At 36.8% G+C, this 27,991-nt stretch overlaps 1 protein-coding gene across 3 annotated transcripts; it reads left to right on the forward strand.

Moving 5' to 3' along the window:
* The first annotated feature begins 12,742 nt into the window (after nucleotides 1-12,742).
* Nucleotides 12,743-26,948, forward strand: nup50 (nucleoporin 50). Of its 3 annotated transcripts, none has more exons than XM_053650584.1 (8): nucleotides 12,743-12,875; nucleotides 13,768-13,843; nucleotides 17,576-19,334; nucleotides 19,740-19,938; nucleotides 21,515-22,150; nucleotides 23,577-23,664; nucleotides 23,772-23,890; nucleotides 25,010-26,948. In XM_053650584.1, exons 3-8 carry the CDS (start codon nucleotides 19,284-19,286, stop codon nucleotides 25,207-25,209), a joined length of 1,293 nt encoding a protein of 430 aa, XP_053506559.1. In that variant the 5' UTR covers nucleotides 12,743-12,875; nucleotides 13,768-13,843; nucleotides 17,576-19,283; the 3' UTR covers nucleotides 25,210-26,948. The 3 variants fall into 3 exon arrangements, with proteins under 3 accessions (XP_053506559.1, XP_053506557.1, XP_053506558.1); XM_053650582.1 differs by having other exon boundaries at nucleotides 19,251-19,334; XM_053650583.1 differs by lacking the exon at nucleotides 17,576-19,334.
* The last annotated feature ends 1,043 nt before the right edge of the window (nucleotides 26,949-27,991 follow it).

Raw genomic sequence — 27,991 nt, forward strand, 5'->3', positions numbered from 1 at the left:
ATTGGGACCCACTATAAAAGCCCCGCCATTCGTTAACTTCTCAAAATGCTGGCGCGAAACCTGCTTTTATAAATAGAATGACAAACCAGCATGTTTTGGTGAAATGTTAAAAGCAGGCATCCTTCTTAAACCAGACACCATTTGCACCAGCCTTTTATATGTCCTGAACAGGCTGGATGACCAAAAAGAGAACACAGTCATTCTCAGCCACAAGAGTTTGACCAAGCCAAGGATTGTGTAAGGACCACGTATAAAGATAGTCAGTGATTTTGGTGAATGCTAGCTGGAACTAGCTATTTTGAAACTCACAATCCATACCAATATAGTCCTCCATTAAGCGTTCCCTTTAAATCCTCAATCCAAGACACATGCACACTGGCCTCAATTGTCATGCTGGATACAAACAAATTGATTCGTATATCATCTGCCGGAGCATTTACACAAGACATTTGGTACTTTGTGAAAAAAAAATCCAGTTAATTTGGGAAACTTTAGTAGGTGTAATCGATGATTAGATAGCAGGATGTTAAAAAGTAGTTAACAATATCTTTTCTCCAGCCAACTGACAAAAGAAAGTAAAAGAAACTATTAACTTTCACAAAGCAGTTTTTTTCTGGATATGTATGTTTCAATGTAACACATTCTAGTTGGATCATGTTCCATGGTGGCTCACAGTATGCTATATATGGTTATATAGTTATACTAACATACACTACCACCACCAGTCTGGACATTTATATATACATGCTGTTTTTACTAAGTAAATAAATTAACTTGTACAGACGACAAAGTTTTTATGAATCACCAACAAGCAGCTAATGAAATTGATAGATGAGGAAAAAATAGCGGAGTACTACGCCTACACAGAATAATCACCACCCCAGGAATATGATTATTCACTTAATCAGTATTATTACATTTGAACAGATAAGTAGACCATGATAATTGGAGCTTAATTTACACTAGCTATTTTTTTTTTTATTAATTAAGTAGTCATCTGGGCCAGCAAAACATAAGACTTGACAAGCCCACTGGGGTCTGACTTTAATGAATGTATGATTTCTCCACCCTGATTTGCTTTATATATATACATATATATACACACACACACACACACACTTTTATATATATATATATATATATATATATATATATATATATATATATATATATATATATATATATATGTATATATATACACATACACTCCACCTGTAAGGCACAGAAGGAAATGGCATAAAACACATACATTAAGGTTACTTTCAGCAAAGCCAAGTTTTATAAGCATACTCATTTTGTTTGTCTCCAACCATGATGTACATTTGGACTCACAATGAGGTGACATGAAAAAAAATATTGTGGAGCTCCCTCTGTTGTGTAGGTGGGAAAAAGTGAAATACAACCTTTAGTCTGTTCCTAGGATTAATAAACAGGACATATGACATACTGGGATTAATTGTTATAGGTCCAAAATGCTGAATCTTAAGTATCATTTCTTCACTGTCTGTAAAATCCTCAACCATTCTGGCATGCTGTTTGTCTACGAGTGTTTACGGTCATGCACTTACTGTAATAAATGGAGATAAGTGGAGTACTAAGCCTTGGAGCCAAATGATTATGAAATGTAGCCTCAGTAGTAATCTCAACTCAAGCAAAAATAGTGCCTTTAATTTGCAGCAGGATAACGTTTCACTGGCTGAGCCTTTTGAGAAATGCATGCATACCAACAACAAAACAACAACAACAACAAAAGCCTCCTTGTTTTGCGGTCATTTTGTGCACAAGATGCAGTAGATACATGCTGTGGATTAACTCTGTGATCTCTAAGATCACTTCAGATAGTAATGCAGTGCCTTGTATCCTATAACTAGAGGTGCTCAATCACTAAAGTGGTGCTCTGTCATTTTTAGTTGCCTCAGTGAATAAAATCATTGGCATGGAATATTGCACAAAGCCCAAGGTACATGAGCCAAGCAAGCCTCACTCTGCGTTAATGAAAATACATTACGCTGCTTTCAATATCAATAGGCACTCAGAGCAGACTGTAAACATTACTCACATGAACATGTAAAGTCAGTATCACTGTGTGTCATAATGAAAGGTCATGTGCTGTGTGAGCTTGAGGTTTCTTTACTTTTATTACAAGGCAATCAGAGCGATGCTCTTTCTGGCATTTGTTGCTCTTCTTGGTAGTCAGAAAGATCTTTCTGCTATAATGTTCACTTCAGATTTATATTACAATCCGCTCAGATTTTGTTCGAATGCAAATTTTTATTTTAGGTAACCGTGGTACCCAGATTGAGATAATATTGAAAGGAGAAACAAAAAAAAAGATCCATACTTTGGCATTATAACCCTTGCGTATTTATATTCTTTAAAATTATTTTTGACCCTATTTTCACAAAAATTGCTCATCTATCAATTCCCACCCTGAATTACAGCACTGTCAGAAACAAAGGTATCTGGAACTGTAACTGGGGTGGTACTTTTTTGGAGCTGTACTGTGTATCTTTTATCTAAGAAGGTGCATGCAGTGAAACTTTAAGGTATATCTGTAATCCACGAGTCCAATTAAGTACCTTAAATTATTTTTTAAAGGTATACTATTTTCAAATTTCAAGTAAAACTATATATACTAATGGTACAAAAATACACCCTTGGTGGTACCAATCCAATGACAAAGAATGGTAGAGCTTGATAACTTTATTTCTGAGACCCAACCAGGCTAGAGGGAGGCTAACATGTGCTTCCTCTGAGACTCATAAAGCCAGACATTGCATCTTTCCAAGTTGCAGCATCACAGGACAATGTGACACACTCAGAGGAAAGTGCTATCTGCCCTTTTCCACATACATGAGCTCACAGATGCATGTGATTGGCCAGTGTCGCTGTGACTAACAATGGAGAGAGTAACACCATCTTTCCCACATTGAGAGCACTGCCAATTTTGCTCTCTTGGACTCCTTGCCATGCTGGCTGTAGCACTGTGATTATTTGAACTTGCAATCTCCTTATGACAGGGTGAAAGCTTTTGCTCTTACGCTATTCAGGAGTCCTGCATTTTTCAGATCAATCAAATTATTAGAATAATTTTAGACTATCTCTAAAAAAGCTCATTCGAATCTGAATGCTTATGCTGCTCACGCTTCTGTTCATTTCGGCTGTTACTTAGCTGGAAAATGTTGCCGCTGCTTTATCCCACACACACAAAGGAGTGAATTAATTCCTTATCATGAAGATGAACTCTCCGCTCGGCACAGTTGCATGATTACCATTTTGCCTACTCAAGTGGAAGAACAAACAAACACTCGTTTATAGGCCATCAGGCTCGTGAGGCATTAGTCATCAGTAGATGAGGAGGATGTTAGGCAACACTCCAGGGACTTGCTGTCAAATCAAGATCTAAGATCAGGTTTAGTGGATTCCAGAGGATGCAATAATAAAAAAAGACTCTAGAACTGTACATTGTGGAGAATAGTGGATTTATGGCTAATAATTGAAATATGAACCTTGGTCAAACTGTAGTGTATGCAGTCATGATAGTGAAAACAGGTCTAGTAAGTGGGTCATGCATTTTGCTACAAGGATGAAAGCAATATGAATTGCAGAAGCAGACATGCAACTGGTGAAAATTAACAGTAAATTCATCAGAACCCTCATGCCATGGTTTTCATCAGAACACTTTATTACAAATACTCTGAATATTATATATATATATATATATATATATATATATATATATATATATATATATATATATATATACACACAGATATCCTAATCCTAGCCTAGGGTTGCAGGTTCGATTCGGTTAATTTACAATTTACCATATATATATATATATATATATATATATATATATATATATATATATATATATATATATATATATATGTGTGTGTGTGTATATATATATATATATATATATATATATATATATATATATATATATATATATGTGTGTGTGTGTGTGTGTGTGTGTGTATGTGTTTGTGTGCGTGTGTGTGTGTGTATATATATATGTGTGTATATATATACATATAATTACATGTATATCCATGTAAATACACATGGGTATACATGAATATATCATTCTGAAACACAACATGCCTTTGTGCTATCTCCAATGTCCTAATATCACTAGCTAACATTATCTAATTGCTCTAATTCTAATTCTCTATAACAGCAGCTCTGACAGTAGTTCCTATTGCAAGGGTTATATTAATGCGCTTGTTCTAATACATTATTGTTTCTATAGTAACAGCTTATACAGGGTCTCGTATGGTAGACACTTCACATAAACAGATTGCACAATGTTGAGTAATCACTGAGTTGGTGAAGCTTTCTGCGAGAATACTGTACGGTTTCTATGGAAGAAGTCTCGGGTGTGTCAGGACTTCAGAGGACATTCAGAGGTAAAGCTGTAACTTTACGACACAGAAACCTTGAACTTTTTGGATTCTCAGTAGTAAGATATGGGGGGGGGGGTTTGTCTTATGAACTTTGATAGAGAAAAGGAGAATCTGTTGAAGGAATTGCTGTTTATAGGTGTTATAAAGCAAGTCAGAACAAGAACTATTTTCTTTCACAGATTTTCCACAACATCTGTGCTGCTATAAACTGATAAAAATTAAGACATGACGTTCTTTAAGATATAACATTTTTTAATCTTTGCTAAGGTATAAGACGATTAAAACATTTCAGGAACTGAAATTACATCCATATTCCAACTTGTTTAACGCTAGAACAACTGAATATTAAAAGCAATTGAATTCATAGTGATTCAAAACTTTGTTGAGACATTTTTCACATGCTCTGCAGATGTTGGCTGCTATCTAGCTTGCATCTGGCACAGGTAGAGATGGATTTCAATACTGGAATCTATGTGGTGTCCCAAAAGCACATCACACATGACACTGTCGCCAATATTATTAACAAATTCAAAAAGACTGGAAGTGGACATCCACGAACATCCACTAACGAAGTCACTGGCAAACATAGTCCTCTATGTATGAAGAGTTTTGGGACACCCTGTAGATTTGCATTGCCATATTTACTTCATCACTAACATCAGCTATGTTAGCTAGCTATCTAGCTGGCTTAGCAAACATGTTAAATGGCTAAATGTTGGCATTCTCTAATCTCGGACCATTCAAAGCTTATTTACTGACATCACTAACTGACTCATACATAACACTCCCCGAATTAGCTTTCCCTGTATTATTTAAAATGTTTCTTCTTTTTTTTTTTTATAGGTGGCAGAAAAATGATCTTTTTGAGTTCAGGAGTGATTTTAATGTGCTTCTAGACCTAAAACAATAGTATAATTTAAAAGAAAAATATATTTGACATATTTCAAAGCAATAGATCTAATTTTTTTTTCATTTCAGCTACTTTTTAAATGTTTTTTTTTTGTTTGCTCAGAAATGTTCTCTTTCCTCAGTCAGAACACAGTTGCCCAGAATTTTTCTCTACATGAACAGATGTGATGGGGTTCTTTGGTTTGAAATCTTGCCAATATTTTAATTGCAATCGCAATTCTCTTTGCAGACAGTAGAGGGCTCTGGAAATGACAAATAGTTCCTTTAAGACTTAAAAGCACCACTTCTAATACCAATGACATTAACATCCTGCTTGTAAAGGCAACATTAGGTGCGAGATCATCACCATATCAGTGTTATTTTATTCAGCAACATTGCTGAATGAAATCTTTAGTCTATATTAAAGACAGTAAAAACAAGTCTTACACTCAAAACACTTGTACCAGCGTGTTTGTGTGTGTGTGTGTGTGTGTGTGTGTGTATAATATATATATATATATATATATATATATATATATATATATATATATATATAATTATATTAAATAATATAATGATATAATGATATAATTAATTAAAAATAATTTCAGACTGAAACTGCTAATCTCAAACTACATTTGATCTACATTTTTAATAAGCTGTTATCTAACAACTTTTTGTGATAATTAAGATCAGTGCAGTGGCCATGCATGTTCAGCCGTTACTTTGATTGTGTGTTAGAGGAAATCCAGAAGATCTACAGTATTTTAGCCCTTTTAGTACCAAAAACATCCACTAGAAGGCATTTGACTGATTTTTGTCTGACTGCATTTGTTCATTTAAGACAACAAACTGTCTCCAGATTCATCCCAATCTTGACCAAGTATCGCCATAAGAACACTTATGGATAGGGGATATTAGCCCACGAAACAAAAAATAGCACAAAATCAGAGCTGCAAATTTGTATATATGCCATACAATAAACAGATAACGCTGAAAGCTAAAGAAAATTTAGACAACGTAGAAACATTTTCACTGCTGTGCCAAAGTGCATGCAGACAGATAGCGTACATTTTGCTCCATTAAGACCGGCCAATTAAATTTCCTCTTAATTTGTCCGTTCACTCCTGTAATTACTCCATATGACAGTTAACTAATTGTGCATAATTAGGGTCTCACTTATCTGTGGGGCCTGATTGACATTTAAGCATGTCTTGTGAGCAGATCCACAATTAGAAATGCAGGCAGAAAAATTATAATCATGGCTCCATGACTTAATTAAAAAAAAAAACTAACAAGGATGAAGACGTTGCTCCAATTTCAAGTGATGACGAGGGGTGCTGAAAAGAGCTCCAGTGCGAGCACGGCTACAGAAGAATTCAAAATGATTTCATTTACAGTCATAAGAGGAGCTGACAGATGACTGGTTTGAACTATACAATCCAAAGAAAAGTGAGCCAGTTCTGTAGAGGTGTAATCACTGATGTGAAAATAGTGATCAATAGCACCAGTGAGACAGAAGGAGTCTGTACAGGACATCTATAGTGGAGTTTTGGGTGAACAATCTGAAATCAATCTCCTTACATGTGCAGAACATTATGGCTGTGGGTCATGTGTAATTGTGTGTAAGCTGAAAGAAACCCTATTAGAACCAGCCCATACGCATTCTTTTTTTTTATCATCCTCCTATTCTTCATAATTATCTAGGAGTCCAGCTGTGTTGTCCTCTGTGTGAATTGAGTGAGGCCTCCATTTTGCCACTTTGTTGAAACAGTCTCCATTTTGCTCATCTACTCTTTTTTATACTCCTTAGGGGCCATTGCTGCAATCCAGTGCTATATACACAATGGGAGAACTCACTAGGGCAAATATCACCCACATCAGCAAAAAGTGACATTTATAACTAATAGTACTGTTTTTAAAATATGGTCAAGGCATAATGAGATATTGTAAGTGTGTTCCATCTCTCAAACAAGACACAATTCTGCACACAGCATTTATAAAGCTCTGTTATATGACATATCTTTTATATATACAGTGCTGTGAAAAAGAATTTGATTTCTTCTGTTTTTGTGTAGATCTCATACTAAGTTGTTTCAGCAAAATCTAAGATAAAACAAAGGCAATCTGAGTAAACACAAAATACAGTTTATAAATGATAGTGAAGTGAAAAATGTATCCAATACTAACTGGGCCTGTGTGAAAATGTATTTGCCCCTGTAGTTACTAATTCCCTAAATCTATGAAACTGCATTCATAATGGGGTTCAGCTGGACTAGACACAACCAGACCTGATTACTGCAAACCCTGTTCAATCAAATAAACACTTAAATAGAACTTTTTCAACAGAGTGAAGTTGGTTAAAAGGTCTTACCCAGTAACACACTATGCCAAAGTTGAAAGAAATTCCAGAAATGTTGAGGAAGAAGGTGATTGAAATACATCAGTCTGGGAAGGGTTACAAGGCTATTTCAAAGGATCTGGGACTCCAGAGAACCACAGTGAGAGTCATTATCTCCAAATGGAAAAACTCTGCACATTAGTGAACCTTCCCAGAAGTAGCCGACCTTCCACAATTCCTCCAAGAGCACAGAAACTACTCCTCCATCAAGTCACAAAAGAGCCGAGGACAACATCAAAGGACCTACAGGCCTCTCTTGCATCAATAAAGGTCACTGTTCATGACTCCACTATCAGAAACATATTGGACAAAAATGGCATCCATGGAAGAGTGGAGAGGCGAAAACCACTGCTAACCCAGAAGAACATTAAGGCTCGTCTAAATTTTGCCAAAACACACTTTGATGATCCTCAAACCTTTTGTGAGAATGTTCTGTGGACTGATGAGTTGAAAGTGGAACTGTTTGGAAGACAGGGGTCCCGTTACATCTGGCATAAACCAAACACAGAATTCCACAAAAAGAACATCATACCTACAGTCAAGCATGGTGGTGGAAGTGTGATGGTGTGGGGATGCTTTGCTGCTTCAGGGCCTTGGCAACTTACAACAATTGAAGGAAACATAAATTATCAAATGGACAATATGATAACACACCCTACAAGTGGAAAATTAGTGTGTGAAAATAAATGAATCATGTGAAACAAATGAAACCAAATGCTCTGAATATGGAAAATATGTGAACCAACATGTGTCTAAAAGTGTCTAAAAACATGTGATGGTTCAAGTTCAAGTCACTTTTATGAAAGGGAAGTAAGTAATAATGCCATCATAACATCCATATGGGCACTCTGAACAGTCTGCTGCTATGCAGCCCCATATGCAGCAAACTGTGATGCACTGTGTGTTCTGACACCTTCCTATCAGAGCCAGCATTAAACTTTTCAGCAATTTGTGCTACAGTAGCTCTTCTGTGGGATCGGACCAGATGAGCTAGCCTTCACTCCCCATGCAATCAGTGAGCCTTGGGCACCTATGACCATGTCGCTGGTTAACCGGTTGTCCTTACTTGGAGCACTTTTGTTAGGTACTAACCACTGCATACCGGGAACACCCCACAAGACCTGCCGTTTTGAAGATGCTCTGACCCAGTTGTCTAGCCATTGCAATTTGGCCCTTGTCAAAGTCACTCAGCTCCTTATGCTTGCCCTTGCTTCCAACACATCAACTTTAAGAACTGACTGTTCATTTGCTGCCTAATATATCCCACCTCTTGAAAAATGCCACTGTAATGAAATACACCATGTTATTTACATCACCTGTCAGTAGTTTTAATGATTGGTGTATAATTCACATATGTTTTTTTTTTATTGTAATAGGTTATAAATTAGATTGTTATGTGATGCAGTAAAGTGAATAAAAACCACTAGCTAACATGGACTAAAAGATTTTAGCTTACTTCACTATTATTGTACTTGATTATGTTAAATTGATGGAGGAAACTAAAACGTTGAGATTACAATTACAATACAATGAGTGTGCACCAGTATATTCCATCTCTTCTGTGGAAACAACAAAAAAAAAACCTCCACATACACATACCCATGGTTTCATGGAGCTATTAATCACTATTTATGCTAAGAATTGTACATAAGTGATCATTTTAAATGCTAACATCCTTACTTCACTCTTTGTATGTGATGGAAAATAAAATTCTCTTGTCCCTATGGAAGACTTGATCCCCCTCTCCCCGTCCTCCGTGCACATTCCTGGCCAGCTGGTCAGACCTCTCCCGTGGTCGTCCACGGCCCGGAGCTCACTTCCTACTTTCTACAGCACCTGCTCCTGAGTTGGCATATTAATGAGGGATCCTGAAATTTTGGAACACAGCCATCTGTTCTTCAACGCTATTGCATTTTCTATGAGATCCCCAAAAGTGTTTTTAAACCAGTGCAGCCCAGTGATGAAGTGAAGTCCCACCATCAGGCTGGAAAAATTAGTCTGCTGCCTATGTTCATATTCACCAGCATGGGTGCACTAAACATATTTGATTCTGTATTTGACCCACTGTATTTATTCAGCAGTGGGCTGGAATGTTTTTAGACCATCTCGGCTTATAAAATGATAAAGCCTGAGGTTTGTTTTTTTTAAAGAATTGTACAGTAAATCTATCTCTGCAAGTGTTACTATTTATGTATTTTTGTATTTAAATTGTTTTAAAATTACATTCATTTAAGGTTAGAAAATTGGACCTTGAGAACCACTGGGCCACTCCACCGAATGGGTGCCATTTGCTTGCTGTAACTCTTCCAAATTATCCAAATTCCAAATTTAAAAAAAAAAGACACTGAATCTAATACCACACATATTTAACTATTCAAAATGTGGATTGGTCAAGCTCAGGTAACTTTATTTCATTTTTTACAAGGTTTCTAAGATGGTTGCATTTTTCTCAGTCCTGTTACCAAAACTCGTGTCATTTATAAAGCATGTTTAAATGCTTCTCAACTAATTCCTTTGTTTTTCTCCACAAGAAAGTATTCATTTTAAAGAAATGGCTGATTACATGTTCATCCATCCATCCATCCATCTTCTACTGCTTACTCCTTTTCAGGGTCACGGGGAACCTGGAGCCTATCCCAGGGAGCATTGGGCACAAGGCGGGGTACACCCTGGACAGGGTGCCAATCCATCGCAGGACACATTCACCTACACACTGATTACATGTTCAAATAATTGATATTTGTGACAAAAAAAATCACTTTATATGCATGCAAGTATAAATATAGTCATTTTTTCCTTTTAAAGGAGACCCAAGCCTTAAGTTTAGCCATTTTTTATCATGTAATTTATTAAACAGTTGGATAAATGACGGACCAAACATAATTGAAAAAAATAGTGGTTTAACTTTATTTTTTAAGAAAAAACTTTTTCGTAACAGGAATGAACATTGGGTAACAGGAATGTGTGGGAGAGACAGAGAGAGGGTAGATAGAGTGGGTAGTGGGTGTGTCTCACTCCTTCCCCTGCAACATGCCATGGGTGGGTGTTTCTGGCTCCTGCATAGTATGGGTTCTCTCCATCTTCTCATACAGAAAGGTAAGAAAGACAAAGAAAAAAAATTGAAGATATTATGCAAGTCCTCAGACCTCTGCACTGACTACCAGTACCTAAGATCAGTTTGAAAATATTCTTGCTTGTCTACAAAACACTAAATGGTTCAGTTGGAGAAACGACATCCAATAATGTTTTTGCTAGAATTCCATTAAATTCATGAAAACAAACTTGCCTGGCCTTTTCTAAGAAGCCTTCTCTTTATATAAGTAACAGGACTGAGTTTTTAGCATAGAATTAAACAAATACATGCTAATAGCATGAGGACACTGAGCACATACTAGTAATTTACCAAAAATCATTCTTAAAATAACATCTAAGAAGTAATTTATGTCTATATGCTGAGATTAACCTTCTCAGTCATCGTTGCAGTATCATCAAGTATACAGAAAAGAAAATGAGAGAACTTACTTTTGGTCTCCCCATGGCCTTCAGAAGATCGAAATGATACAACTTCCTGGTGAACATGTGACTTGTGAAATGGTCCACATTTTTCAGAGGGGGGAATGTGTTAGGGTAAAAGGACTGAGTGAAAACCTGGGGAGATGACTAAAGGGTGTATTTTACCTGAAATGTTATGGATTTCTTTTGAAAAAAAAAAAAATTTTAACCATAGATTAGATATAGAGACACACAACAATGCAAAAAACAAAAAACAAAAAACAAAACAAAAAAAAAACAAACAAAAAAAGATTTCTGAAGGATTTTAATCATGATATTTAATGGTAAAGTGTAGTGTAACAAATGCTATTTTTTCAGTGTCCTAGGTAGTTTTTTTAAATCAATGTTTTAAATAATATATTTTAATTTTGCAGTTAGATTAATGTGCGGAACACTTTTCTTAATAATAAAATGTATTTTTCAGTTAATATTCATGCATATTTATACATGTAATGTCCTGGAGACGAAAAATAGCACCCACTAAGTGTAATGGCTCCACTAGAGTAAAATCTAACTAAACTTTTAGTACAATATACATACTAAAAGTATAAAACATGTATCCTTGGTAGTACCATCCCAGTCACAAGGAAAAGTACAGTGTGGTACATTCATTTTTAGTGTAACAAATATTCAACAATTATCATGAGAAATTATATTTGAGAAATTCCTCCGTAATATTGTTTTAAATAGGAATAAAAACGGGCATGTAAAATCTCATGAATACAGCTAATTCTTGGTTTTAAAAATGAAACAAAATTATTGAATGAAATTGTCTGATAAATGAATAAATTTAAATGTAGAAATACAATGTGATTTTGTGTTTCAACACCTGTAGCATGGTTTGTAGTTATGACATGTGAGCAGTTGCAAGTGGACCAGAATGCTTATGACTATATAAACATATTTCTGTTGAATCTTGACATCTTTTCTTATTGTAAGAGATGACGGTAAGATTTATTGAACAGTCTGAAATGCCTGTAGTGTCTCACCCTACTTGAAATGCTACTGATTTTCAAACCATGTCCTGTTTTTTGGAAGACATTTTGACAAATTTGTATGATCAAAACATTTTTTTTTGGAGTATTTTTAAGTATCATACGATGTCAAGTTATAAATATTTTCCAACAGCTGATCCTGCATTTCAACCAGGCCTAATATGAAATGGTTGACGTGTCCTGTGAAGATAAAATTCTATCCAAAATTTTTTTACTAATATTTTTTAAAATGAACTTATTGATTATGATGTAGACAAACATAATTGGAAACTAAAATCAATTGCGTAGTTTGAGTGCGAAGCTAACTTATTTAATATTTCCAGTGACAGTAGCTTGAAATCAGTTTATTTAGCAAAAAAATAAATAAATCTGCCGCCATATTAAATGTAGGACATCCTCCGTCGGATAAGTGTCCGGAACTACATTTCCCAGCGTCAGTGCATCTTCTTTGCGCATGCGTACTTTTCCTGCACGACGCGCGAATATCCCGTTTTTCTAAAATGGTGGCGTTTGGTCGTGGAAACTGCCGGTTGTTGTTTTAAGACCTGTAATATCACAACTTAGTCGCCGGGCTCTAAACTACAGGGATCTTTGTTATCGTTTGCGTGGCTTGTAACAAAAAAAGAGGTGTGTATCTGAGTATATATTTCGTGTTTACCGATAAAATATTTTACTTGTTACTGAGGCTAGTGTTTCTGTAGTATGTCGCTTGCTAACAGCTAACACGCTAGTCAGAGAGATGAAACGGACTGACCGGTTTCATTTCATTTTACATTTTACATTTCCCCCTAAATTACTACACACGATGCAGATGTCAAACACAGCACGAAACCATGGGAGAACTATACATTTAAAAAATACATATATACTGATATAATTATATATATATATATATATATATATATATATATATATATATATATATATATATATATTAGCTTAGTTAGCTGGCGTGCTAAAGTGTCGGTGAGCTAGCTGTAATGTTGAATAGCTGTAAAGTCTGCTCACGGAAGTGAAATGACGTCACACTCCACAGTCTCTGTGTAGTTACATCATTAAGTAATAACACAAGTAATTAATGAGTAATTAACATAAATGTGCGATTACAGTGTAGGTTTTATGCCCAAACTGAGGATTATTTTGTCCAGCCTGAGGCTCTGTGTCCAGAAACCTATTAAACTTCAAACTGCAGTTAAGTTTATTCATTAATCCAGTTATTAAAAAAAAAAAAAAGCAATTGCATTTACTGCGTTTAGTCCTGGGATTAGTTTTACATTATTCAGACTAATAATAATGCGTTTGATCCACTATTTAAAATTCTACGTTTAAATTTCATTTAAGCCTTCGTTTTACTTTATTTTGTTCCTCATAAACTCACTTGACAAACTCGTACATTTCCATCAGTGCAGTTTTTAATAAGTGGTTTTTTTCCAGTGTTGTTTGAATGTAACTGGGTATTGTTTTCTGTCTGTGTTTTTTTATTTTTTTTATATTTACACCAAAAAAAATCTCTGAGAAGGTCTGTGATGGCAAAGCGGATTGCTGAGAAAGAGCTCACTGACAGGAACTGGGATCAGGAAGATGAAGGAGAAGAGGTAAGAGGACATAAACATGAGACATGTGTAGGAAACATGAAATAAAAACATTATCTCTTATTTGGATCGTTTCTGACAGCACAAGTTCTGTTACAGTAGGTTGTTGATCTTAGATGCGAGCGACGCGCTGTAATGTTGGTACTTGGGGGCGGAGCTTGTTTCATCCCCATGCTGGCGAAACATCTTTGTGCTGGTCGGTCTGACTAAAAAAAAACACGTGTAAATAAATCCTTAATGTAAATCTAGCTCTATTGAGAGATCAGTAAATATCAGACACTCATAAATGTATAATTTTGGGCAGTCCATACAGGATTTCGCAGAGTTTCTTTTTGTTGCAGCTAAGAATGTTTGGTTTTGCTGCGGCTTTAAAATAAAATTTGCAATGCAGTTTGTTTTTTGGGGGGGTTGTTTTTTGCAGAAAGCTAAATGAATTGGCGAAATTGCAGTTGCACAAAATTGTTCTGCACGGTCTTTTGCAGTGATGTTTGTTGGTAAATGAGACCTTTTAGCTGTACTCCTGTTGGACGCACGTGAATCAAGGAGGGCTTTGGCTGAATGTGTGTCGTGATGCGTCTTGGCCCAAATCTGCAGAAAATCTTTCGTAATTTTGAAAATAATTGCAAACTCCCCTGAATATTGCGGCGTTTGCTTCATTTTTTGAGTTACATTTCCGCGATCGTGAAATCCTGGACGGACTGTTTGGAGATCAGGTAGAGGCAGGAGGAAGGCTTTCAATTTTATTTATTTATTTATTTTAATATATAACCTGCTGCACATATGCAGAACTTCTTAAAGCTTTATTTGTTTTTCTTGTAGTTTTCCATAGGTTTACTTTCTTTGAATCCTTTCGGAATTGGAGCTGCAATCTTTAATTATAGTTTGTTTATAGTTGCAGTTAGTTGACAAAAATCACTAACTAGGTTGCATCAGTTATGGAAATTCCTCAACATGGATTTTCATACATGATGCATTGTCTACATCGCTAACAAAACAAGCACCGTATAATGTAGACTGTCCTACACTACAGAAGTCTTCGGGGGTACGGGCAGAGCTGCTTGTTCTTGCTTTATACCATCCGGTGCTGTACGCATGACAAATATAAAGAAATACATTAGTAAATTCTGTAAAGATTAACACTACCGGTCAAAAGTTTGGAGACACTCGCCTGAAATGTTTCTCATGATCTTAAAAACCTTTTGATCTGAAGGTGTGTGATTAAATGTTTGAAATCTGTGTTGTAGACAAAAATATAATTGTGCCAACATATTCATTTCTTTCATTAGAAAACTAACATTTTATTTACAAAAAATATTTTTTGGAAAGAAATATTCTGAAAAGCAAACAGTAAGTGTCCAGCGTAGATGGGAATTCCTTTAATACTGTTTAAAAAGCATCTCAGGGGAATTCCTCAAGAAATCTGTTGAGAAAATGCCAAGAATACATTTCTGGAAATTCTAGGGGCAAAAAGGGTGTCTACTTTGAAGATGCTAAAATATTAAATTATTTTGGTTTATTTTGGATTTTTTTATCACAACATAATTCCCATAGTTACATTTGTGTTACTCCAGAGTTTTGATGACTTTCTTCTTCTTCTTATTATTATTATTATAAAATGTGGGGAAAATAATAAAGAATGAGTGTGTTTAAACTTTTGACCTGTAGTGTAAATTTTTCCATTTTTAAAAGTCTCAAGAAACAGACTGATTTGTCTTCCGCACACAGTCTGCTTACTCACATTATAACAAGCCAGAAGCATTAGGACTGAATCCGGAAGAAGGAGAATCGAGGGGAACTTTAACTCAGCACATGCAAGTGTGACCGATAAACAAAAGCTGGAGCTCTCTTCTGGAAAAAAAAAGAAGAACTTAAATGAAGGATTGTTACTGTTCAATAGCGGTCACTTCAGCTGTGTGCTCTTTTTCTTTGCTCTACGAGCTTGAATGATCATTTGTTGTGCAGATCAGACTTTACAGTTCAGCTCACAGCAGTCATATATTCATTTATTTATTAAGTGTGGAGCTGAATTTAGGTGTTGTCTTACTATAAGTAAGCAAATATATAGTGCAGATTGTTTGTATTGTACCTTCAGATGGATATAAACATGCATCACCACTATATACGTTCAAGTAAAGCGTACACATGCAGAGCAAAAGCAAAGCTGGAACAGACACAACACAGCAGCGTTATAGTACAACCTAATACAATCTGTCGTTAAGTTTCGTCCAGTTCAACACAACTTGCTCATTTTGTCTTTTGAGTATTTATGCTGTGAAAATAACCCCAAATATTTCTCTATAGCTTCTAGCAACAAATAAATAACACGGCGCTTGTCTCTACGGTTGCTCCTGGGTAACTCTTTGTATAATAACATTCTGAATGAGAAACACATGGTTCATGAGCTAGTTTCTGTTTTGAATTTCCACCGCACTACAGAGACCATGATCATTATGTAAATGCCAGAAGTTATGCAAATTTTGTGACCATTATGATTTTAGCACACAGCAATATTACAGCAACAGAGCAAAAACACAGAGTAGGAGAGGAGAGCGAGGTTGTGTTGTTTATCGTTATGCTTTGCTATGTGAAATCCTTTCTATCCTTTTCATAGTCGATTAATCGTTATGCTGCCTACAAACTTTTACAATCACTTGCTGGCAAAATACAGGTTTTGGAAAAAAATTGTTTTTGTTTAGACGATTGATCACGCATTAAAGCTTTGACCGATCACCAGCATGCACAACTGCAAACTCAAAACCTAGGATTTTAGGCAGTTCCAAGGCAGAAGCTTAGTGTAAGCATTGTGCTTTTACCACTAGTCTGGATTATTTTAGCCACATGTTCACCTGTAGCTGTGCCTCAAGCACTCTGTGTCTACTGTAGGGATGTCACGAGAACCGATACTTCGGTACCAAGTCGGTACCAACATTCTTAAAACGTGACGGTACTTGTTTTTCTGCACTAGGGTTGGAACCTGTTCTAATGGAGGTACCGAGGTTGCAATTCTTTCGGACCTGATGGGGGCAGCAAATACGCACAGGTGTTTTAGTCGGTCCACAAGTGGTGGTGAAGAAGAAGAACGCCTACAAGCACACGTGAAAAACTACAGTAGATTAGCATAGCTTAACAAGTTTAGCCCCGACTCGTTGAGAGGAAACGAGGAAAGCTAGTATCTGTTTCAGGTGTGCAACCTATGCTATCGTTCATTTCAAACAAAGCGAGGAAACACCGGGAATTGGGCGAAGCACCTGAAAGACGGTCCTATATTATATTTGTTTGAGGCAGCTGGCATTGTGGCCGTGAAACCAGCTAACGTTATGCTTCATGTAATGTTAGCGATAGCCTGTTATTTGTTAATGATGCTAACACATTGCGATGTTATAAACTACCTTCGAATGGGCCACCATGCATCACCATTCAGCCCGTGTCCTGTCAGCAAACTGTAGCCTAATGTCACTAATAATTATTCAAATGTTCATGCTTTTAATAAATCTTTTTGGCCTGCCACCATATCAGTCTTTAAACTAATGCTTGCATTCAGAGTCTAAGGTGTGTGTGTGTGTGTGTGCGTGCGCGCGCGCGCGTCTATGTGCGTGTGTGCGCGCGCGTTTAGGAGTGCACCTCCACTCATTGTCAGACAGTGTTTGATAACTAAAATACCCCCCTTTCTCTCTCCTCCCCCCCCTTTCTCTCTCCCTCTCCCTCTCTCTCTCTCTCTCTCTCTCTCTCTGCCAGTATCAGCCAGAGGAGGCTGTCCTCCAGGAGAGTATTTAATTAAATTTTTTAAATTTTATTTTTATACCACACCGTGGTATCGACTTTGGTATCGAGTATCGTGTACTTTTGGTGGTATCGGTACCGACTACTAGATTTTTGGTATCGTGACATCCCTAGTCTACTGTGGTAAAAACCTTTGCAATTGCAATGTTGGACTTCAAAAATGTTAACGCTGGCAGATAAACATACTGACAGTTATGGAAAATAATCTAATTTTTTACTATTTTCTTTGCAGCTGCATTGCGCATTGCAGACTGTCCCTCATTTTCATGCTTGCTTGATACCAATCAGAGCAAACCTTGGGGTAGAAACAGTCATGATAGCTTCAGAGCAGCCACCAGTAAAAACACAGAGGAGGTAGTGCTAGTGCTGTGAACAGAAGAGAAACCAGACGGATTCACTGCTAACTGAACAGCCTGCTGCTGTTTAATCTCTCTGCATACTTTTATGTAATATGTTTAACATGTCAGCACTGACCAAGTCAAATTCCTCTTATGTGGAAATAGTTTTGGTATTAACAGCAGTTTATGAACATCTTTTCTCTAATTATCATCATATTATTTTTCCCCATATAGAGTGGCGCAGGGATGATGTCATTTTGTACCGAAACCCAGAAGTTAGCATCACACCGGTTCCCTCGACAAAAACCCATTAGGATTTTCACATAGGCTTTTGGATTATTGCAAAAAAATAAGCTCTGTGATTAACAAAAGTTTACAATACTAACACGTTTTGTCCGTCGAGATCATTTTTTTTTATATAAAAGTTTGAAGCCTAAATACAATTGCCAGAAATAATCAGATAACCGTATGCTGTAAACGAACCACACCACGGTCGCTCGACTTCAACGTCACCATCACCAAGCTTCCCACAACTTTTCCAAACGTGATTTAAAAACGTTTTCCATTATACGAATTTACTCTGTGGATGAATCTTCATCCACGTTTTTTTTGGGGGGGAATTGTGCCCATGTTGCATTATTTTTGAGAAAATTCCATTTGTTTATACATGCATCTCTTTTGGATAGTTTTTCTTTGGGGAATAAAGAAGTTTTCTTTTAGAAACTGGACAAAAAAACTATTAGTTAGTTATTCTAGAATTTATTGTACTACAATTCGGAAAACACTACAGTTGGAAAATAGTATAAATTGATAAACTGACAAATCTAATACCTGCGAGAACACGAGGCTGTAAACGCGGGCTTGCGAGAACGGTATTTTCCTGTTCGGCGTGATGACGTTTAACGTCCCCGGCAACGTCTGTAGTCCCATTTAGCAACTTGTTAGCAACCACCTTTTTCAACACATGTAAAACCTTTTTAAAAAATCATGAGTGGGGTATTACTGGTGTATTTTATGTCGTAGAATAAAACGTGAAAATATTTTGAGCTTGCGTTCACCACAGACCTTATTTCAGGATTTTAACCAAAACCACATTCGAAAAACCCATTGACTTCCGGACCATGGAACTGGAAGGGCTAAATGCTAACTCATTTCCGGGTTTTGGCATTCAAAATGACGTCATCCCTGCGCCACTCTATTGCCCAGCTCTATGAGAAGTATTTTATTGTGTAACAAAAACATTTGCAGTATCCACATTTAACTCTGTAATTCTCTCCAATTCTCTCCATTAGGCAGGAACGTTTTCAGTTGCAAGTGAGGAAGTGATGAAAAACCGGGCCATTAAGAAAGCCAAGCGTCGAAATCTTGGAGCAGATGTAATCAAGATGCTGTGTTTCTGAGACTTTCTCAGAATCTGTGCAGCTATTATATATATCTCTCTATTTCCTGGTTTATTATTCAACCATTAACTAAAGATAATGTGCAGTAGTGTTTTTGTACATTAAGGGAGAGACAAGCACAAACCTCCAGCTTTCTTCTAACAGAATACTGGAGGCATTGATTTATTTTTATGTGTATTCAGTAATGTTTGATTAATTTCAATAATGAATAATGTTTTTGTTTTATTGTAACAGGTAAAGAATATTGTATTATAGGGATATCAGTACGCTGAAGTCTGTATTAGTATATGTGATATGTTTAGAGCTGAAGTATGTGACTAGTTCATTCAGTGCAAGGGTCTGGAATATTAATTATGAATGAATTTTGTGCTTTTGCCTCAGGGAGAGAATGGAGGAGCTTTTAAAAGCTTTAAAGGTTTCTCTCTGACCCCGTCGGCTCCAGCGGCTGGAGGAGCTTTCTCCACATTTGGAAACGGGGCTGGATTTAAACCCCTCTCTTCTTTGACCAACGGCAGCACTGCATCTGTCACCCCGACTTTTGGGGGTTTCAACACCTCTGCCACTGCCAAGTCCAACCCCGGTGAGCCATGTCGTTTGCGTTTTGTTTAAATGGTGGAAAAACTTGCACCTTTGTTAAGGAAAAGATAATGAGAGTTTAATTAGAGAAAACCCGGTATTCATTTGAGTTTATTGGATATCAACAACATGATAATTAATCACAGTGCATTTTCTGACCATATCACACATGAAACCTTCCTATTCATTACATACGCGCTTTCTACAATGCCTCGTATTTCCATTACAACAACATTTGTGATTTGACAACAGAGATGTCATGGCAGCTTTGGTAGCAAATCTGTTTAATTACATTTCTTACCAGAGTTAAAGAGCAGATCTGGTGAATTTCATGAATAATGTAATAATTTGACCATATCTGGGTTTAAACAAAATTAATGTTCAATTACCAGCACATTTTGTTCCCAAAAGAGTTGTGGGTTGGTGAATAAATGAAAATAAATGAGAACATGAGCGAAACCTGTGGAGATTTAAAAATTTCCTTTCTTTTGTGGTAGCAAAATATTACAAAGGCAACTAACACATTTGTTCTAATACATAACTTGTTGCAAAACTGCTGTACAGGAGTTTTGTTAATATTATATCTATATATTTTTCAGTAGTCTTTTAGTCTTTAATGAAAATTGAAATGAATTAAAACTGTAGACAAACGCGTAGTTAATTGAATGATAGTTGATTATGCAGTTATGATGGAAAAATCACGTATAGTGAATCAGCAATGTTCATTGGTGTTGTAATCATAGAATTTGTGTAAATAATTACTTAATTATTAAGAATCGTACTAGTGGGAATATTAGTTTTGTTAGTGAGCGCAAATACTCCCACTATCTGTTTGGATTGCCAGGTGTTTTGATGTATTTTCTTCTGTTGGTGAACATTTAATAAACATCACTTCATAGGCTTTTTAAATGCAGACGTGTATGTCCATTTTACGACTTCCTCAGCAAAATTAAATGTTGTGACACATTGACTACATTTACATGCACATCAAATTCCATTTCAGGTGTATATTCGTGTTGCAGCCATTTCCCGAACGTGATGCTTATACGCGTACAGACACGGGAATGTTCCCGATTATTATCGGAATATCGATGTGCATGTAAACTTAGTCAGTGTGAGAATGTCTTCAAATATCATTGATATTTATTTTTGCCAGAAGATTCACTCCTTGTATTGTTTGTTATTTAACAAACCACTTTTTGTCTGAATTCTTCATAACATTTGTTGTTTAAAGAAGTGAACATTTCTGTCCTGACATCAATTGTGAATTTGGAAATTTGTCTTAGTTAAGGGCAGAGCATTTAAGACTAATGGAGCGGACCGAGCAGTTGGAATGTGTGTGCAGACTGCTGTTATGCTGAGCTGAGTGGGGCACGGTGGGCTGTTTTTTTAAAAAGCCTTTTTCTTGCTTGGGAAGTAGCTTAACGTGTCCATCAGAGAGAGTGAGAGGGAGACGAAATGGGACCGTTATTTACTCCTGCTCCATCTACCCCCCCACCCCCCACCCAGTCTCCTGCTGGGTGTAACAGCATCACCACTATTCAGAGCACTCACACTCACTGTCCCTCCTTTTCCCTCAGGCATCTCATCATCCAATGGCCCAGCCTCCTCCTCCTCCTCCATAGAGAGTGGTGACATCATGCCCAACGGCTCCGCCCCCAGCCTACCAGCAATCTCTGGAGGAGGCAGCAGCAGTAAGGAGTACAACCGGCAGCTCACAGCTCTCAACTGCTCTGTGCGTGACTGGATCACCAAGCATGTGAATGACAACCCGCTGTGCGACCTCAACCCCATCTTTCGCGACTATGAGCGACACCTGGCCACTATCGAGAGCAAGTACGGCAGTGGCGCAGCAGCAGTGGGGGAGCAGCAGCCAGGGAAACAGGCAAACACCACCACCAGCACGCCATCATCCTCCTCCTCCGGCAGTAATGTCTCACCAGCCGTTCCTGCTTTGTTCTCCTTCACCAAGAACAAGGACAATGCTGCTCCTGAGAAAAGCTCTGTTCCTGCAGATGCTACTTTCAGCTTTGGCCAGAAGGTGGACAGCTCGGTGCTGAGCTCCCTCAAGTCCGCAGGGGCTTCCGGGTTTTCGTTTTCTTCCACCTCGTCCTCCACCACATCTCTGTTTGGTGCAGCTAGCACCGGCACTTCTACAGGCACCTTCTCTTTCACTGCGGCCAAGAATGATGCAGCTAGCAACAACCAGCCAGCAGGTACACACTTTGACAAATGGTGTCCTTCAGGTTCTGGGCAAAATTGTACAACACAGCTGTCAGTGAAGTGAAATATATTGTGCTTGTTGGAGAAAGCCCTGACAGAGGCTTGATTTTACAGCAGAGATTTATATTGAAGCTGCATGAAGATGTTGACAAAAAAAAGACATTTGTTTTGTGACAGATTTGTATTATTATTATTATTATTATTATTATTATTATTTTGCATTATCATATGTCGTCATTAAGTGAAGTAAATCAGCACATGCATTCTGTTTTTGCTCAGGCAACATTAAGAAGGATTGCTTTAATTTGATTTAATCAGAAATTGTTTGAATACGGCTGACATTTTAAATTCTTCTAAAACTTAGATTTTATTTAAATATTTTTATGCATGTCTTTACTACTTATGTCTTGGTGTAAATATTTCGATTAAAAACCAAACCAACTTAAAACATATTGATAAAACATGTTGTAATTCCAGGGGACAAAGTGTTAATAAAGTGTCAGTTTTATATGTCGATGACACAGCAGATAGGGGTCTGGTATTGAGAATTGGTAGTGATATTGGGATGATATTTGCTTGAAATACTGGAGTTTTGGATTAGTTTTGCCGTATTTTTATATCTGATATACCGTTTGTGCCATGGACATGTGTGAAATTGATATACGTAACAGATCTTGCACATGAACGTACAGTTGAGCGGTATGGCTGCATTCCCCTTCGAGGGAAGAGTGACTACAAATCAATACAAAGTTAAAATGAGAGTCAGAATGATGTCGATCATATCCTATAGCCTTCACTGTCACCAGATCTCAACTTAATTGAACACTTACTGCGAGATTTATTAGGCAGGGCTCTCAGTACACTTATTGAGGGAATATCTTTTGGAAGAATTGTGTTCGTCCTTCCTGTGCAGCACCAGAGACTTGTAGAACCTGTGTCAAGGCTTATGTGGTGGTCCAGCAACTTACTAAGACAGTAAGTGTTGGTTTTTTCCTTTAATTTGCCACCTACCTGTAGATGATGAATAGTCTTAAAGCATACAAGCTTGTAGTGATCAATACCACGTCGAGCTCTCCGAACCAGAGCTGTGATTCTGGTATTGTATTTTAAAAAAAAAAAAAACAGAAAAAAGAGACTGATGCATCCCTAACAGCAGATCACTATATGTATTATATGAAAGATATCATTAATAAGCGTTTCTTAATCATTACTTCAGTTTCTGTTGAGATGGCTGTCAGTGGCAGTGAATTAAGCTTTAAAAATAATGGGCATTTCAGTTCTTCTCATGTGAGCCTTTATCCTAAAATAATCATTATCTCCTAGCACAGTATCAAGTTTTACTAAATTAATGCAGGCATACTAAGACAAAATCTAACAGATTGTGAAGTGTTTATACTTTCTTGTCCTTCTCCCTTGCAGGTGAGAATGGAGCCGATGAAGAATCGGAGGAGCCGCCAGTACCAGTAGTCAAAGAAATCAAGGAGAAAGATGCCTTCTACTCTAAAAAGTAGACAAAATTCACTTTTCTTCTTTTAATGAGTCACTCGTAATGAATTTGATCACTTTTTACACCTTATATCGCTGTAATATTTACTCTTTGTCTACATACTACAGGTGCAAATTGTTTTATAAAAAGGAAAGCGAATTCAAGGAGAAAGGAGTTGGTACCCTGCATTTGAAACTGGTTTCAGAGGGCAAGCTGCAGCTCCTGGTGCGCGCGGACACAAACCTGGGTAAAACATGCTCCTGGTCAAAGAAATACGAAATCCTCTTCTTTAAATGAAGCACTAGAGCAACATGGTTGAAACGATTTCCTCACATCATAGATAAAATAGATAAAAATGGTCCCAGTACTTTTCTTTTCTCCATGAAGCCAGAGTTAATAGATAATGCTCGTATTTTCTGTAGCAGTTTCTCTTATGTCTTTGGAGTAGCTCAGACTGAGAGTCACAGATTAATGTCACAGAAGTGATGCAGCAAGAAGCAAGGTCTGAAAAGGATTAACGCAGCTGTTGATTATGCCTTAGTCCCTCAGTTATAGAGTACTGAGTGTGTGTGTGTCTTAACAGTATTTACATAGTATTCAGCGACAGTAAGAGAAAGTCATTCCCCTCTTGTGGGCATTAAAAGAAATGCAGTCACTTTTGGGTTGCATGAGAACGCTCTAACAGAGAACGTCCGAGATTCTTATTACGCAAATATTTCTTTCTTATTAAAGAAATCCTGGCCAACTATTAACCAGAGATTTTACCAACAAAATGCACAGCTTGCTAGGGCAGTCAGACGCTGTCAGAAAACGAGTCTCATTGTACAGCATTGCCTAGCCTTGAATAAAAAGTGGAATATTCAGTACAAAATGACAGGCATTAAGTCTGGCAGAAGGAATTTCACTATGAGTACTAATTATTTTTTTATTATTATTTTTTTTTGCAGTTATGTTTCCCTTTTTCCCATCGAATGCCTATGGATTTGAAACAAATGTTTAAGGTTCTGTGTTTAGTTACCCAAATGTTAGTTTATTGAAACACATTCATTGGCCAAATTATACTTGTTTAATGTTATGTAGGGAAAGGGCTCTCCCTGTTTGTTAAAAAAAAAATAATGGTGTGATTTTATTTAGATCCCATAGTTGAAGAAAATATCAAAAAATAACAAAAACACAATAATGTTACACTTGTTTTTAGTCGTTTTAATTAACAAGTCAGTTACTAAAAATCAATTCTAAAAAATATGCCTTGCACATATGCTGGTTTCATTGACAATTTAAAAAAATTCAATGATTATCTATAACTGGGATGCTTTAATTAACGTTGTCTTTCCCATGTCTAATTGACCAAATATGCTCTCTCTAGGTAACATCCTATTGAATATCATGGTTCATGCCTCCATGCCGTGCACACGGACAGGGAAAAACAACGTCATGGTGGTGTGTGTGCCAAATCCCCCAGTGGACGACAAGAACCCCAGCACCCCTGTACCAATGCTGATCCGTGTTAAAACAGCAGAGGACGCTGATGAACTACACAAACTTCTGCAGGAGAAGAAAGCGTGAGCTCCTCCTCCCTTTTATAGACTCCCCCTCTCTCCCCAATAACGTACGTGTCATTTATTGCCTGAATGTGGTTTGCACGGCTGTATGACATCACACACATCACACACAACTAACTCATTTTTATCCTTGTCCATTTGAGAGGTCTTGACCTGCATGCCAGCATACACACTTTGTGAGCATTGGCAACAAATCGGTTCAGATACTGTGAAATCCTTTGCATAAATGCTGGTTGAATTTGATGGTTGCGTTTGAATTTATACAGTACATTGTAGTTTCACCCGAAAGTAAAGTAAAGTGAAGATGCAGGCTGTAAAAAGCCCACGTTCTGAGAATTCCGTCAGGTTTTCATTTTGCTGCTATTATTAAACAGATAAGGGTGAAGCCAAGGAACTCTTTTTATTTTTTATTTCTTATTAGTTTTTAAATTAATCTATGAATGTGTGCAGATTAAGTAAATTCAATTTCAAATATGAATTGGAGTTCAGCTTTGTACTTGGACCTACCTGTTAATTTAGGGAGGAACTAAAGTGTTTGACTGGCTTAATGCCTCTTATTCCCAGAAAGAGAATTAACTTGTATTGGAAATTTATAAACTACAAAGAAACCTTTATTTTCTTAAAATTTGAAGTTTTTTTTTTTTTTTTTGCCAATTATTTGATTGGAGGCATGCAGGCAACTAGATGTTAATGTTTTAGCTTGTTTGAGGCCTGAATAAAGTATTTGTTTTTATGTTTTGCTCAAGGTGTTTGCTGTAATTGATATTTATTCTGAACGAGTTCTCTGCTCCCGTAGAGTGCTTTGTGTAAATGAGTCCTGTAAACTTTCCTCCATAAACAGCAAAACGACATCTACACCATTATTAAGGCTGCAAGTAAACGATCTTCCTCGTGCATCTGTCTTAAATGGATCTTGGTTAAAGTTGTGTTTATGGTTTTAATTGGTTGTTTTTTGTTTTGTTTTTCTAAGTGACCTTTGTAACGCCTTAGAACACAAGGCATGCATTCAACAGCAGTAAATACATTTTGTAGCTTTGTTAACTGGCAAATAAATCAAGCTGAAAAATACTTAAAGCTTTCCTTGTCACATAAGGTTGCTGTGCACCAATAGATTCTTGCTGCCATTTTAAAAATGTGGTATGACGCAAAACTCAGGGAATCCTCTGAAATAGAAGCTGTGTACCAGTAATGGTGCACACTTTATAGAGAGCTAATGTTCACTTGCTTTCTTTTATGCCTAAGGATTGGAATGGTTTTCTGACTAGTCTTCAGCCACACTCCATGTTGGCATCTCTACTTTCAACAACAGAATTATCATTAATGCCTTGAGTAGCAAAACGCAATACATTGTTCTCCAAGTTTAATTGAAAAAGTGCAATCGTAATAAGTAATCTTAGGTTTAAGTATGATGACTCGGATGGAAATTTCATATGTATTGAATTATAATGCACAAAGATTGAGGTTTTTAATAATAGTCAAACAAAGCTTGAGCTGATGAATAATCTTGACTTGTGTCAAGACTTTAATTTAAAGAAAAAAATCCTTCTATGTTTCTTTCTTTTATTAACTCATTATCTAGCTTATGTGTTCTCATAAGTTCTTAAAATACAATATTTAAAAAGCCTAAGGAGGCTGCTGTATTTTAATATTTACTGATTTGCATGCTGGGAGCCTTTGAACTCAGCCACTGAAGATGCTGTCTGTGATACAAATAGTCATCATTAAAACAGTCCACTTTTGGAAGCAGGTCTCTAATATAAGGAAATCTGTAGCAAAACTAATAGTGTAGTATTGCTTGGTGCTTCTTGCACATTAAAAATGCTGCTAATTCTAACAGGTAATTCTGACTCCAGATACACGGCTTGTCAGCCAAATGAAATTAACACACTTTTCCATGTACAAATATAGTCAATTAACCAGGAAGTGTTTGGTGTCTAAAATTTGCTTCTTTACATTTGCACTGGAGTTACGAGGCTAATGAAACTAACAAGAAGGGGACACTTATATCTACCAGTTTAGCATTGGGCAAGCTTCATGCACTTGTCATTAATAATAGAATGAGTTGATATTAAAAGGGAATTAAAATATATATATATATATATATACACAGCACATAATCCATTTTATAATGCTGGTCTTTATGTAACTCTGAGAGGTGACTGAATTGTGGTCTGTGTGTAGAGGGCAACTTGACATGAGAAAAACAAGTGAGACAAGGACAGGTGATATTCACTCCTGTTGCTAGTGCACAGACACATATAACAGTCATAATCAGATACGGCTTAGAGGCAGGGTTCATGGACTTTGTCCATTTCTTTTCATACTTTCTTTTTCTATCACTTTATCAGGCTGTACATGAGCTAAATCAGGTGTGTCAGAGGTAGCAAGCCTAAAAATGCGATAGATCTGGTTAAACACTTAATAAAACATAAAATGTACGGTGGTACAAAGACATGGCACTATATGCAGCTGAACCCAATTATCATTGTGACCCCTGGGGTTGCATATATATTGTATGTTGTCAGATTTTACGTTTTAACATGAGAACTTTTGGTTGTTGATTTAAACTCCCATGATGCAATTTAAAATCTAGCCAAGATCTTGCCTGCCACACACTGGTTCTCTCCATGCTGGACTCCTGTTTACCTTCTGGTAAGTACAGGCTCTCATGAGTCATGAAGCACTGTTGGCTCACTGATGGCTCAGTCACACAGTAACGGTACAGCATCAGATAACTGAGGTTGCATGTATTGGAGTTTCCCACAAGCATCACAGCAGAAAGATAA

This window comes from Ictalurus furcatus, chromosome 19 (assembly GCF_023375685.1).
Source record: "Ictalurus furcatus strain D&B chromosome 19, Billie_1.0, whole genome shotgun sequence".
NCBI classification, from domain to species: Eukaryota; Metazoa; Chordata; class Actinopteri; order Siluriformes; family Ictaluridae; genus Ictalurus; species Ictalurus furcatus.

Coding starts and splice junctions, on each gene's coding strand:
- nup50 (XM_053650582.1), top strand. CDS start 13,775: ATGGCAAAGCGGATTGCTGAGAAAGAGCTCACTGACAGGAACTGGGAT. Junction 19,335..19,739: donor GTCGAAATCTTGGAGCAGAT/GTAATCAAGATG, acceptor CTTTTGCCTCAG/GGAGAGAATGGAGGAGCTTT. Junction 19,939..21,514: donor CACTGCCAAGTCCAACCCCG/GTGAGCCATGTC, acceptor CTTTTCCCTCAG/GCATCTCATCATCCAATGGC.